Genomic DNA, 15,580 nt, shown 5'->3' with positions numbered 1-15,580 from the left:
AATCAAGAAGATTCCTGAAGCGTTCCCAATACTCGTAGACAGTCTCTAATTTGCCTTAGATGATGCAGGAAATTTCCTTCCTCAGTCTATCTGTAACCTTTGCTGGAAAGAACATGTCCAGAAATTCCCTTCTGAGCAAGTCCCAATTAGTAACAACAGCTTCTGGTTGAGTGTAGAACCACTCCTTTGCCTTTCCCTCAAGAGAAAATGGGAAGACATATAGCCAAACAGTAGCCTCATCCGCACCATGCCGCCTAGTAGTTGAGCAAGCTGTCTGAAAATCTCTAAGGTGCTTGATAGGCTCTTGAGAAGGTAGGCCCTGAAACTTAGGCAGTAGATTAATCAGAGCGGTCTTTAGTTCAAAATTTGCAGCCAAATTTGGATGACGTGCTTGATATGGTTGCAATGTAAAGTCCGGAGCTCCTGCTTCCTGGAGAGTAATCCGTCTAGGCTCTGCCATAGTACCTGCACTTAAATCAATAGAAGAGGCATCAATAGAATCAGTAGAAGAGTGACTAGTTTCTTGCTCAAATGACGCTTCAGACTCAACCTCAGATAAGACTGGTGAATTGGTCAAAACCCCTTCACCACCCTGAGAGGCCAACTGACGCCGAGCTCGCCTAATACGTGAAATAGTTTTTTCAATTTCATGATCAAATGCGGCTAAGCTCGGATCTGGTAATGAACGTGTCATTCAATGAAAGAAACATAGAGCTCATGGTAATAAAATATATTAAGAAAATTAAATAATAAAACGACTAATAAACAAAAACACAGAATAAAATAATAAAAATAATGCACTTATGTAAATATAAAAAATATTTACACCAACCAATAATTTAGCACACTGTTGCAACTCCCCGGCAACGGCGCCAAAAATTGATGGATGGAAAAATGCCGGTTAAGAAATTTTAATAAAAAGCAGCGTTGTCAGTACAGTCTTAACCAACGAAATTTCCACTACCAATTTAACTTGTGTCACAATTAAGATTAAATAACTGGGAGTAGAATTCCCAGGTCGTTTCCCAAATAGTTGACACAGCAATGTAAATTATTGATCAGGAGTTTTCTGAGTATTTTTAAGGTTGAGAACGGAAAAATTAAATAAGCAGAAATTAAAGCAATGTATAATGACAAGAGGTGTTATGTATTTGAAATCAAAGGCCTTGGCTAGGAGAAGATTAATTAGATTTTATATCCTTGTTGACCTTCCCAGGTATAATAGTAAAAGGTTGTTGCTTCCACTTAGTGATCCTCTAACTAATAAAGGAAAGTCAAGTAGGTGACACTAACTCTGATTCACAAGTCCTAATCACTTAACAGCAGGGAAGGATTAGAGTTAGTGAAAATTGAGTTAGCTAGCAATTTTCAATTACAGATTAATACTTAAGTATTCCAACTCAAGAGTTTCCAATTAATCAACTCCAAAGCCAAGTTGGGAGCTCTACTCCATTAACATGAATGCCATTTTTACAAACATGTAAAGGGAGTAGATAGGAGATATGGTAATTAAAATTAAATTAATAAAAGTATATTTGGAGCTGATAATTAATTGAAAGAAATCAAACAAGTAATAGAATTAAATATAAAAATAGTTCATTGTATTAATAAATTCAAAATTAACAATATCCAAATATGACCACAAGCAATTAAATGGAAAACAAAAGAGTATAATGATAGAAAGGCAAACTATAATGATGAAGACTTCAATCAAAGGTAGTAGCAGCTCTCTCAATATCCAATCCAAAAGCCAAAAACTAAGAATGCTAACAACCCTAGGAGAAGTGGTGTTTTTCTCTAAAATTCAAAACTAAAAACTAAAACTAAGTGAAAGTGAATGTATCTTCTCTCTCGGCTTGCTCCCTGCCTCTAGTCTGTATTTTTGGGCTGAAAACTGGGTCTAAAACAGTCCAGAAATTGCCCCCAGCAAGTTCTGATGAGTGCAGCACGTGACGCTCTGCCACCGCGTACGCGTCGCTGGTCTTCTGTGCTTGTCACGCGTACATGTCGATGTACGATGCGCCAATTCACGCGCACGCGTCAGCCATGCGTGCGCGTCGATCCTCGCTACTCAGCTCCTTAGTTTCTTGTGTTCCTTTCACTTTTGCATGCTTTCTTTCCATCCTCTAAGCCATTCCTGCCCTATAAAACCTGAAAACACTTAACACACAGATCACGGCATCGAATGGTAATAAAGGAGAATTAAAAATTAGTAATTTAAAGGCTTAGGAAGCAAGTTTCCAATCAGGGAACAAAATTAGGAAGGATTTGTAAAATCATGCAGTTTGTATGAATAAGAGTGTGAAGAACTGATAAAATCCACTAAATTTAGCACAAGATAAACCATAAAATAGTGGTTTATCAACCGGGCCATTCTGATTCATTGCATCATGAGAGGAGAGATAGTGGAAGTGGAGGACGTCATTGCCCAGCAGATTTACCATGTCGCTGCCAACACTAAGGATAATGCCAGGTTGGGCTTCCCACATCTCATCTTCCACCTCTGTGAGGCTGCTAGGGTGAAGATAGAGAATGATTTCCCTATTCCAGTCGAGAAGCCCATCACAAAGAAGACTATGGAACTGGTAGGGGACTATCAGAGACTCCCAAGAGTCGAACAGGCTGAAGAAGGAGCTCAAGAAGAGCAGCCACTGCCTCAGGGACAATACTTTCCTCCGACGGGACAATAGAGAGGTTCAAAGCAAGACTGGTAATTTTAAAAAATAATCAAGTGAAAGGCTTGGGTTACAATGAAACGTTTTCTCCCGTGGTAAAGATGGTATTAATTCGCACAACACTCGCAGTGGCAGCAGCCCAGGATTGGGAACTCCACCAAATGGATGTCCACAATGCATTTCTTCATGGAGAACTTGATGAGGACATTTACATGAAGTTTTCCCTGGTTTTCAAGTGTCTCAACAAGGACTGGTTTGTAAACTTTAGAAATCTCTCTACGGATTGCGACAAGCTCCACGATGCTGGTTTGTAAAACTTTCATCTGCTCTCCTTCGATATGGTTTCAAGCAATCCCCAAAGAATCATTCCTTGTTTAGCCTTCGCCACAATAGTGTGCAATTGGTAGTTTTGGTATATGTTGATGACCTTGTAATTGCAAAAAATGATGGTGCTGCAATTTAATATTTCAAAGAGTATTTACACACATGTTTTCACATGAAAGATTTAGGCCGGCTGAAATACTTCTTGGGAGTTGAGGTTGCCAAATCTCCTACTGGAATCTTTCTGTACCAAAGAAAATATGCTTTGGACATAATCACCGAAACGGGACTTCTAGGGACTAAGCCTGTAGCAACACCGTGCGAAGAGAATCATCGACTGGGGTCAGCTACAGGTTCTATTTTATCCGATCCTAGCATATATCGTCGACTTGTTGGAAGACTAATTTATTTGTGTTTTACTCGGCCTGATCTGGCCTACATTGTTCACATGTTGTCCCAGTTCATGAAAAATCCACGCATCGAACACTGGCAAGCTGCTTTGCGTGTTGTACGCTATTTAAAGGGACATCTTGGACAAGGAATTCTTCTCCCACGAGAGACTGATTTGCAGCTCTGTGGATGATGTGACTCCGATTGGACTAGTTATCCACTCACTCGCAAGTCAATCACAGGCTGGTTCATCCAGCCTGGTAACTCACCAATATACTCAGAAATAATAGACAGTGTCTGCCTGCTGAATATCGTTCAATAGCTCAAACAACAAAAGAATTGAAGTGGATTAAAGATATACTCTCCTCTCTATACGTGCCTCATCTTGCCCCATTCGTCTCTATTGCGACAGCTCTTCACATTGCTAAAAATCCAATTTTTCGTGAATGCACAAAACACATTGAAGTAGATTGTCATCTTGTTCAGGATGAGATCGTGCACCAATGCCTCCTTCCATCTTATGTTCCCACTCAAACTCAGTTGGCCGACCTTTTTATTAAAGTTGTTGGTGCCAAAAAGTTTGAGGCAATATTGATCAAGTTGGACATTCAAGACTTGCATGCTCCAACTTGAGGAGGTATTAATGGATAATTTAGATATACATAGAAATATTATATTAATAATATTTATATAATTTAAGTATAAATACGGTACTCCAAGAGTACTCTCATGTATATCTTTACTAGGATAGAAAATTATGCATTCTAATTTGTTAGGATCGTAAATTATGCTTTTTAAGATAGAAAATATTTGATATAGTTTCATATCAAAAGTTGTATATATATGTATTCATGACTAATAGAAAAACAGATTGAATTTTTTACACATCTCTTGAATAAATAATTTATCTATATTTACAAAACTTTTTTTTATTTTCTTAAATGCTACTCTTGTAATTAGACCAGTTGATATATAACAATTTTTAATTTATCTCACAGAACTCATCATATCATACATGCCGAAAGATATTTTGGAAAGAAAATATATTTATATAATATAATTAAAGTTAAAATAAAGTATAAAATATTATTTTTTATTAGTCAATATTAATCAATTTTTTATTATAAAATTATTTTTATCTTATTTTTAAAAAAATTTAAGATCTAAAATTAAAATTTAAAATTTAATATTCAAAATTTAAAATAATAAATAATTTTAAAAATTGACTGATATATTAATTAAAAATTGTTAACTCTCTAAGGCTGTGTTTGTTTATATAGACAGGACACACAGAGACACTGAGACACAAAATTGTGTTTGGCAGAGGAGACATGGACAGAGACAATGTATCCAGAAACAGAGAAGGACACAGAGACATTAACAAGGGACACAACTTATTTTTTATTTTTCTTTCATTATTCTTGTTAATTTTTTATAATTATATTTTTTATTGTTATGTTTTTCATCTCAAATTTTTTGAATGAAAAAAATAAGAATAAATTGAATTTTCATAATTTGTTCTAATTTACCACCAAACAGAATACAAGAACACAAAATTTTGTGTCTCTGTCCATCAATGTCTTGTCCTGTCCTGTTCTTAGAAACAGACGCAGCCTAATTGAACTAAAAAGTGCACCATTCCTTAAGGTAGCATTTGGTGGAGAAACAGAGACAGAAAGATTGAGACTGAGAGACAGAGACTAAGAGACAGAGATGGAAATAAATTTCAATATTCTGTTTGGTGCAAAATGGGAGACAGAAATTGAAACAAAAATGAAACTCTAATTTAATTTGCACAAAGAATAAAATTGGAATTAATTAATTGAAATAAGGATATTTTAGGTATAAAATGTTATTAAAATTTCAGTTTTCATCTCTAAAAATTTTAGTCTCCTGTGTCCCCACTTTTTGGAGGTACTGAAATGCTGAAATTTTGGAGACAAAAACAAAAATTTTAGTATCAATCTCTCAACTAACAAACATGATATTGAGTCTCAGTCTCGCAGTCTCTGTCTCAATACCTCAAAACAAACGCTACCTTAGAGTCACTTTATTATACCACGAAATGGATAATTGAGTAACAGACATGGATCATAGGAAGAGGCCAAGAAAGTGATGCTTACATGTTAAAGCTCAGAGACAATTCTGTGATGAACCTTTTATCATTTTCTCTACTATTATTGTAGCTTTGATCCGCTAAATCAGTTCTATGTCCTCCAACCAAATTAAATGAAACTATCTGCAAGTTCATAAGCATCAATTATACGATAACAGATTGGTGACTCTCTTTTTTATGTAAATTTGTTGAAGGCAATTACGATAGTAACCAAAATCCTATATAAAGGATAATTTATAAATTAACCTCAAAATTATAAAAGATAAGATAGATAAATTATACTACATCAACATCTTTCACTAAATTTGAAAAAATTCTTTTATGGAACATCTATATATTACTAAATTAACAACAACCAATAATAGTGAATTCCTATTTCCGGAAAATTACGTTTCATCACTCTTCATATAGATTTTTTTCATTATTAGGTTTATAACGCTTTATCATGGGTCCAGGAGCAAGGAGAGTGTTTCTTCATTGTTGTTCTCATTATTAATTTGTTACAATTATTATCATGATTAACTATATATATAAACAGGTATGTAATGAGAAAAACCGTTACCTGGCCTTTTCCCTTTTTCTTTTTTATTTCCCTCTTTTTATGATGCAGAATTAAGCTATTTGGAGGAATATAATTTCAAAATAAATAAATAAAAAGTTATATGTTTATGAGATTTTATGCGCGATTATAATAATAATAAGCGGCAATGCGGTATGATACATTCAAAGTACTGTCCACTTTCCAGCTAATTTTCTTCCATTATTAACAACATTATAATTATTAACCGGGAAAAAATAAGGAAGCATCATATTGTATATTAATTAATATGAAGACTCATTCGAAGCCGAAGGAGGTCATAGGACGCTAATGAGTAATAGGTCAAATGATATAAATTTTTCATATTTAATTAAGAGATTGCGGGTTCGAGTCTCCTATCTTTCCAAATTTTTAGGCCAATGAGTAATAGCTCAAATGGCATAGTCTCCCCATACTCAATTAACAATGAGTTATATCTCAAAATAATATCATTTCTCTATTTTATTTAAAAGTCTCAAATTTAAATTTTACTCTTAATTTTAGAAAAAAGAATGTAGTAATACGATATTAACGAGCTGCAAATAATAATAATAATAATAATAATAATAATAATTTTATTAACAGAATAGTAATTAAAGAAAAAAGTATAAAAATTCGTAAATTTTTCAATGTATTTAATGCTTGATACTTTAAAAAACTTATATCTATATTTGAAAAATGTATTTATTTATATATGATATCTTTAGAGTAAAATATGAAAATATACTTTAAAAAAAAATAGAGTTGAAGAACTCATATTTAAACATATTCCCACACCAACCATGTTTTGTGTGTGATAATGCACAATCTGTCCGAAATTATGATGACAGCTAACAAGAAACACAATAAGCTGGTTATGTGATGCAATAGGAGGAACATATGCAAGTATACACTTGATTTGCCACGGTTTTTTGCCACATTATGTCTATAATTAAATTCAACGGTTGGTAGATGGCTGGTTAATTTGATTTGTAAGAATGCGGTGGTATCGAAATCCCGGAAGGAAAACATAATTGGATTTATTTTATTTTGGTTCAAATATACTGTTTGCGTTATTTTTAAATTTTGAAATGTGTAATTTGGCATTTTTCAAAACATGCTTTATAACGTTTATTTTTATTCCAAAATCTCCTGCACTTGATATGCTAAGTTATGAAAATTATCCCTTAATAAAAACTTATGCATTTCTTATATTGTAAAGGTGTTGAAGTTGTCAAAACTTCCTTGTTATAAGGAAATTTAGTTGCTCGTTCTCTAGCTAAATTTGTCCTTAGTTAAACTTGTCCTTACCATGTTAAAATACAGTATAGGTGAAAAAAGTTCCAACAGATATGTGTAACTTAATCCATTTAAACATTCTAGATTTTTTTTCTAAATTAAATATCATATTCTGCTTTCAAAAGAAAATGTATATTTTATAAAATGTATTTTCCCAACAAAAAAAGACAACCACCATATTTGACATATTAACTGGTCACGATTTAGATTTTTTATATAAGTTTTATGTAACTGAGATCTATTAGAGTTTTTAGAAATTTAATTGATGTTCTCCAACATCTTCAAAACGACAACAATAACAAGATTAATTTGGAAAATTTAGAGCTCTAGGAACAACAAAAAGTTTGTTTAAATTTTAATAGGTATCAATCATATAGAATCTAGGCAAGAAACCCAAATCGTAGCAAGTTAAATGATTTCTCAACAAGGGTGGTTTGGGCAGCGTATTCCGCAGTGAAATACGACAGTGTAATGGACGAATATTCCAATATGGTGAAGGAGCCAAAAAGAGGGAGAGACAAAAAAAGAGAGAATTGATGCTCAATGTTAAAACTCACACTTGATGAGGAGATTGTTAAGGTTGTAAATGTGAAGAAGTTAATAAATTAACTGCAAATAAAAAAAGGAAGAGTAACAAATTTATAAGATAGAGACTCCATTAACTTGATATTTTAAAGTTTTGAGTTGAATATAGCGTTTTCATTTTATGATCTCTTACTTAATTCCTTTCTAAAATTTCTCCAATAATAATCGAGAGCTCCGCACAGTGCCCAATAGGTTTGGCATGTAAGACTCGATCACATATACCCCATGAATTATTGCCATGAAATCTGCATGGCTGTTAACCAAACATAGGGAGAGAATGCTACAGCACAGTGCATGCATGTAAAGCTTGATTTATTTATCTTGTGTTACAACTTTTGGACCTTTCCTTGTACCATATACAAAACACCTAAAGCAAAAGACAAATAATATAACTGCTACTACATGTGAACCTCTTATCCTCTGCAAGCAACACTAGAGTTTGACAGAACCATAAGGAGATACAAAAAAATTATTGAAATCAGAGATAGAGTTCAAGAGTGTGTTCTTCAAGAATAAAATTTTTGTATAGTCCTTGTATTTGAGTTCCAAAATCAAGCACTGCCTTAATCACATGGTGCCTATAAATTTTGTGCCTAAATTGTCCAAACGTGAGTGTTAATTGATGGAACCCACTCTTCTATAAAGTTGAATCATATGTATTTTATAGATACCATAAAACACACCTTAATCATAAACTACTAGTATTCAGTATACTTTATCCCAAACTCACTTTATTAGACTCCTTTGGCATATAAAAGATTTGGAAAAACAAGGCATAAAATTGCCAACAATTGAGAAAAACAAGAAGAAAAGGCAAGCTATATAAATAGAGTAATAATTATTCTAATTTTTGCTTTCCATTATGAGGGAAGCCAGACAATTGTCTGATATATAAACAATACAGTAAGACACCCTTAATTTATTTTCAACATTTACAGAGAGGGAAAGAAAAATGTAAAGAAGAAGCATAAATATTCATCATCATCATCATCATTGCTGGAGTCTCCACCAATCCTCCAATCAACATCATCCTACAGTTCAAACATTGGCAATATCCATGGCTGCCAAAACTACACCATGACCCACCATGATTACTGCGTTGGGTCTCTCAACAGCAACACCACCATTGGCAGTAATAATCCCATGTGTGCCAGAACTACAACATGACCCACCAAAATGTACATTTTGGATACAATAACAATAATAAACAACAAATATTTCAACCTATATATATATGTATATATATATCTTTGTTTTTCCAACAAAAGACTTTTTAAAAAAAAAAGGGAAAGAAAATGGATTAAAAGAAAGGGGCTGAATAAGATCAGACACTAGCAACTTGCTCAGACTCGGAAATCTCCGATTGAGTCTCTGCTGAATCAGAAATGCTATCACTTTCTGTGGTAGCATTACTTAACAGCTTAGGTGTCAGTTTGTTCCTCCACATATCCCTAAATCCGAAAAGATCCCCGGTTTTCCTCGTTGCCTCCACCACAACCAGGTTGGCAGTTACCCGGCAAACCTCCACCACAAGTCCGAAATTACTATTTTGCCCCTCTAGCTCCACACCACATTCTTTCAACCCTCTTACTATAAGCCCCTCTGCCACAGCCACCTCCTCCACCCTAGCCAAAACCGCCTCAACTGAACCGTTGAGCATGAGCCTCTCGGTGTCCTCTGCGGCCGCTGATGTGGAGGCGCCACCACCAACAAACAATCCAGAAAGATTCAAACCAGAAGAGAATGAGATTATATCAAAAGCATTCAATTCCTTCACCTTGTCCTCAGACCCAAGATTCCAATCCTCATGAAACTTGATCTCCTTGTAGCCTTTTCTAAACCAAGGGTCCCTGGTGATCTCATCAACGGTGAACCTTGTCTCGGGGTTGATGTCAAGAACCCTTGAAAGGAACCGTCGTAGATCCGGCGACATCCACCGTGGACACCGGTACTCCCCCTTGTAGATCTTCTTGTACATCACCATCAAGTTTGGATCATTGAAAGGTAGGTACCCTGCTGCAAGAACAAAGAGAATCACCCCACAAGACCATACATCAACCTTTGCACCGTCGTAGCCCTTCTTTGCCAGAATCTCCGGTGCCACGTAAGCCGGAGTGCCACACAACGTGTGCAACAACCCATCAAACCTCACCTGCAAAAAGGATAGATGACCGATTATTAATTAGGCATGTTCGATCATTCAATTGTAAACCACTATTATTTGACGTGTATCATTCAAAATTCCTAGGAATCATAATCGAAAATTGGACCTACTCTTAATAAAGGTTTACCTATCATCATAGGAGAGAGATCATTAATTGTTTTAGAGCAAGAAAGATTGGTGTTCCAGAAAATATTAATTCAACTAGTCATTATTATTGTTCCCGTACATTATCCTCAATATAAATTACTAAATTAATGTGCAAGCCATGATTTTAAACTCTGCAACCAAGATTACGGCATTGATGTTACAATTTTCTAGCCCTTTACAACAATTACAGCAGCATCAACTGCAAATTTTACTGCAGCTAGAATTGCAACCACAAATCCAAACCACAAATTTCTTCAATAAACCATTTAATTTTGTAACAAATTAATTAAATTCATAAATTTAGAAGCAATCCTCCAGCACCATTGATTACCCTAAACACAGGACTCTAAAATCCACCATCTATCACATTAATTACTCTGAACTCTAATTTGAGCTCTAGCATTTCAGTTCATTACGGTAAGAATTTTGACAGAAATTTTTTTGTTCAAATTCGTTATGAAAAATCAAATTCTCCAACAATTTAACTGAACAAAAAGAACATAATGATGCTGTAAATGCAAATTACAGTATTTTGGGGCTGACCTGGTCTTTGACGGCACTGAGTCCAAAATCGGAGACCTTGAGATTCCCATTCTCATCAAGCAAGAGATTCTCCGGCTTCAAATCACGGTGGAAAACGCCGCGCGAGTGGCAGTACCCTACGGCGGAGATAAGCTGCTGGAAATACTTGCGGGCGAGATCCTCGCTGAACCTCCCTTTCGAAACCTTAGCAAATAACTCACCGCCTTTAACGAACTCCAACACGAAATAGATCTTGGTCTTCGTCGCCAGCACCTCGTGCAGCTTCACGATGTTCGGGTGGTTGAGCTTGCTCATGATCGAAACCTCGCGCTTCACGTTCGAAACCAGCGACGTTCCCATTATCTTCTTCTTGCTTATCACCTACGCATTCCACAAATTCAAATACGTATTTTAACGAATTCGATCACATTGAAGAATTCAATTCAAAATTCAGAAGTTTCTGCAAATCATTCCTTAATTATTAGTTATTTACCTTTATCGCCACGCTCTGCATCGTTTTCACGTTCCGCGCGTAGTAAACCTTCGCGAACGCGCCGCATCCTAGGAGTCTTCCTAGCTCGTATTTTCCAAATAAGGCGGAGGTGGTGACGGTGGATGTGGAGGTGTTACTAGTTGCCGACGCCGCATGCGGCGGCGCCTGTTCGATCTCTGGCATCGTGATTTTTGACACCAGAGACCGAACCTTCTTTTTTTTGTTTTTTTCTTTTTTTCGATCTAAAAGCTATGAAAGAATAAATAGTTGAGAAGGAGAGAATTTGATGTTGTGATTGGTGTTTTTGAATTCGCTCGTAAAAAAGATTTTGATTTATTGCGGAATATGGTGTTTTCGTTTATTTTTCTTGTTTTGTGGGTTCTCATTCCGTTATTTTGTGCGGAAACACAGGATGTTCGGAATTGCACGGCGCTTGTTTTCTTTATTATTTTATGGTTGTTTCCGTATTTATATTTTTCTAAAATTTGCTTTCAGGACAAAGGTTTCCTATGCTTTTGCGTTTTGTTTTCCCGAAAAAATTAAAATTGCATCTCTCCTCCCTAATAAAAGATAGAGAAGAGTAGTTATTTGTATCTCAATTCTCAAATTCTCAAGCTGTATCTGGATCCCGAAAAGGAAAATATTTAAAATTAAATTTGTCAGCAATTAATTAATATTTTAAATTTTAAATTTATCTTTTATTATTTGTATTTATTCATTATTTTGTTGGATAATTATTGTATTAAATAAGATTAGTTCTTTAAAAAACTGATGAGAAAATTAATGTTGTTTTCGAAAAAATTATTTAGTATATAACAGAAAATTCTCACTTTTAAATATAAAAAAAAATTTAGTTTATTGAAGATAAAAAAGGGTTCGTTTCCGTGTTTTTGGGCTACGCGGGTATATAGTTGGGAGTTGAATTGACGAAAGCTAAGTAACTGCAGCTTTGTTTTGAAAGCGGAAAGAGTAGTCACGCTGTTTTTTATTACTTTTCTTTTTTTAGGTATATTGAGAGGTAATTATAATTGGCCATACACATGTTGCATTGTGATTAGAAGATATAGTTGATAAGTTGAATATAATTTAGTAATTAAAAATGACACGTCGGTGCCGACTTGAGCCGTCTCTTTTATGAAATAAAATAGACTTAATTTTTTCAATTTACATTCATCATCTTGTCTTCTTTTTTTTTTTTTAAGAGTTAACTATTAATTTAGTATTTAAAACATTTGACAATGACAAAAATTTTTTTAAAAAATATTATTAACAAAATAATTTTTAAATTATTTAAAAATAAATAAAAATAAGCAGTAAATATAAGATTTTTATAAATATTAAATTTCGTATTTAGTAAATGAGTTATTCATTTAATCTAAATTTTTGTATCAATATTTAAATAAATATTTAGTAGATATATTAAAAAATCAGAGTAAAATTTAATCTTTAATTTTTTTATTTTTAAAAATTAGTAATTCACAATAAATTTTTTTTTTAAATTTACTTGACATAAAAGTTATAAAATTTTGAGGATGAAAAGATTTTATTTTTGTAATGATGCTTGCAAAAAAGGCATCAAAATATGATTTCTAAAGTATTACTTTAGAATATATATTTATAGTTATACTACACATTTATATAATTTTTCATCCAAGTTCATCCAAGTTAGTCCAATACCAAAAAAACTCAATCTCATTAAATGAAACTGACTTCCACGCACCCAAACACACGAAAAGTTAAACATTCATTCGCGCTTCATTAAGAAAAAATGTTCCTTCTTCAACATTGAAACCGCTACTGTAGAAGTTCGAATCTCTCTCAAAATCAGTCAAACTTCACTCGTGTTCTCTGTGAAAACCGCTACTGGAGAAGAATCGCGAGAAGATTTCGGAAGGAAGAAGCAAAACGAACGAAAACAGCAACAAAGACTGCGAAAAGTATGAGAAAACTACTGTTCATTTAAAATCTTGCAATCTCGCATTTCTCCTAGTTGCATTTTAGGTTTAATGGATTGAGTTGCTTTGTTTAGTAGATCGACGTATTCTGATTTTACAGCGTAACTAGGGCTTGGAACGAAATGTGTTCTTATTTTCATTCAGTTCAGTGGAGTTGCTAATTTTGATTCACTTGATTGTTAGTGTGTTCAGTTGACTTCTTTTACATGGAGAAATACTATTCTTGATGATTGAATGTTTATAACGTTTTATTCAGCACATGAATATTGCTCGGTCTAGTGGAGTTACTCATTTTCATTCACTTGATTGTTAGTGTGTTCAGTTGAGTCCTTTTGCATGCAAAAATATTTTTCTTGATGATTGAATGTCTATCACGTTTTATTCAGCACATGAATGGCGTTCGGTTTAGTGGAGTTGGTTATTTTCATTCACTTGATTGTTAGTGTGTTCAGTTGAGTCCTTTCGCATTCAGAAATACTTTTGTTGCTGATTGAATGTTTATCACGTTTTATTCACAACATGAATAGTGTTCTGTTCAGTGGGCTTGGTGATTTTCATTCACTTGATTGTTAGTGTGTTCAATTGAGTCCATTTACATGCATAAATATTTTTCTTGATGATTGAATGTCTATTATGTTTTATTCAGCACATGAATGGTGTTCGGTTCAGTGGAGTTAGCCATTTTCATTCACTTGATTGTTAGTGTGTTCAGTTGGGTCCTTTTGCATGCAAAAATGATTTTCTTGCTAATTGAATGTTTATCACATTTTATTCAAAACATGAATTGTGTTCAGTTCAGTGGAGTTGCTAATTTTGATTCACTTGATTGTTAGTGTGTTTAGGTAGGTTCTTTTGCATGCAGAAATACTTTTCTAGCTGTTTCATTATTTATCATGTTTTATTCAGTACATCAAGGAAGTTTGGTTCAGTGGGCTGGGACATTTTCATTCACTTGATTAAAAATATGCATACTTGTGCTTGTCGGTGTATTGAGTGAAGTATTGGCCAAATTTTTTTGTCCTTACAGCAAAAATGAAGAAGACAATGGTGACAAAGAAGGAGAATTCGCGCTATAACGTAAGCACATTAAATATATTTATCCGCTTTCAGTCGAATAAAATCTATTTTGTATTATAAATATATCGTGATATTCTGTTTCAAAACCTTGCAGAAAATTCACAATTGCAGATGCCAGACAAAGGCAATAGCAAATGTGTTCAAGGATATGAGTCAGGAAAAGAAAGATATTGTTAAAGAAATGGGATTCAGTGCACTGGCACATGTCCTGGAAATGAACGTCTCTCACAGCCTCTTGAGAGAATTGATTGCTTGCTATGATGACTATCATGACTCTTCATGGGAAGATATACATAACACCTGCCAAGGTAGCACCTGCGCTGGGCATAAACCATGGCGGTAATACACTTTCCACTTTCTGTTTATTTTCGGTTCATTTGGGTACAGAAAATTAAACTGAGCCTTTTTGGCTGATTTGTTGCTATTAAAATATTGTAGGAAATCGTTTTCCTGAAAAGGTTGAGTATGGCAATGATAAACCCTAATTTTGTGGTTTATCTTGTATTGAATTTAGGGGATTTTATCAACTTTTCTCACATTTATTCAATGAAATAGCATGATTTTGTGAATTTCTCCTAATTTGTGTTTAAAAGTAAAAACATGCTTTTTAGGCCTAAAAATTAATAAATTTAATTCACTTTAATTTCATTCGATGCCTTGATATGTTTGTTAAGTGATTTCAGGATTAGAAGGCAAAGATTGGGTTGAAGGAATGAAGAAAAGCATGCAAAAATGGATAATTCATGAAGAAATGAGGATTTGCTGAACTCAAGGCCACGTGCATGCGACACCTACGCGTATGCGTGAAAACGAGATTTTCCAGCGACGCGCACGCGTCACCCACGTGCACGCGTGAAGAGGAATTTTGCCAGTGACGCGTACGCGTGACCCATGTGTACGCGTGACAAGCAGCATGTGACCTCACTAAAGGCAATACGCTGGGGCGATTTTTGAGCTCAATGAGGCCCAAATACAACTCATTTCTGATGCTTTTGAACCCCAAGGATTGCAAAGGAATTGGGGGCAGGGGAAAAGTAGTCATAGTATAGTTTTCATCATATTTTATGGTAGAATTCTAGAGAGAGGCTCTCTCCTCTCTCTAGATTTTAGGGTTCTTATTTCAATTCCTTTTAGATCTATATTTTAATCTTGTTTCATTTTAGTTTTCCTTTACTTTTATTTGTTCTAACACTTTAGTTTATCTACTTCTCTTGTTAATTTCTTATTTTGCTCTCTTTTATGTTTTTGAAGCCTTGTTGGATTTTTATTTTCTTTCAATG

General features: G+C 34.2%; 1 protein-coding gene across 1 annotated transcript; it reads right to left on the bottom strand.

Moving 5' to 3' along the window:
- Window positions 1–8,763: 8,763 nt before the first annotated feature.
- On the bottom strand, window positions 8,764–11,882 carry LOC107609029 (CBL-interacting serine/threonine-protein kinase 11). The gene is made up of 3 exons (XM_016310847.3): window positions 11,269–11,882; window positions 10,797–11,156; window positions 8,764–10,094 (listed from the first exon to the last, which is right to left on the bottom strand). The coding sequence occupies exons 1-3, from the start codon at window positions 11,449–11,451 to the stop codon at window positions 9,267–9,269; spliced, it is 1,371 nt and encodes a 456-aa protein (XP_016166333.1). The 5' UTR covers window positions 11,452–11,882; the 3' UTR covers window positions 8,764–9,266.
- Window positions 11,883–15,580: the final 3,698 nt, after the last annotated feature.

The sequence above is a fragment of the Arachis ipaensis genome, chromosome B7 (genome assembly GCF_059453495.1).
Source record: "Arachis ipaensis isolate K30076 ecotype BB chromosome B7, ASM5945349v1, whole genome shotgun sequence".
Taxonomy (NCBI): domain Eukaryota; kingdom Viridiplantae; phylum Streptophyta; class Magnoliopsida; order Fabales; family Fabaceae; genus Arachis; species Arachis ipaensis.
Note: the sequence above shows the minus strand (reverse complement) of the source record. Positions and strands in the feature narration are given on the sequence as shown.

Excerpts from the sequence above, each read along its gene's own strand:
- LOC107609029 (XM_016310847.3), bottom strand. The coding sequence starts at position 11,451 with ATGCCAGAGATCGAACAGGCGCCGCCGCATGCGGCGTCGGCAACTAGT. Across the intron at positions 11,157-11,268 it reads TGCAGAGCGTGGCGATAAAG|GTGATAAGCAAGAAGAAGAT; the intron begins GTAAATAACTAA and ends TGGAATGCGTAG. Across the intron at positions 10,095-10,796 it reads TCAGTGCCGTCAAAGACCAG|GTGAGGTTTGATGGGTTGTT; the intron begins GTCAGCCCCAAA and ends TCCTTTTTGCAG.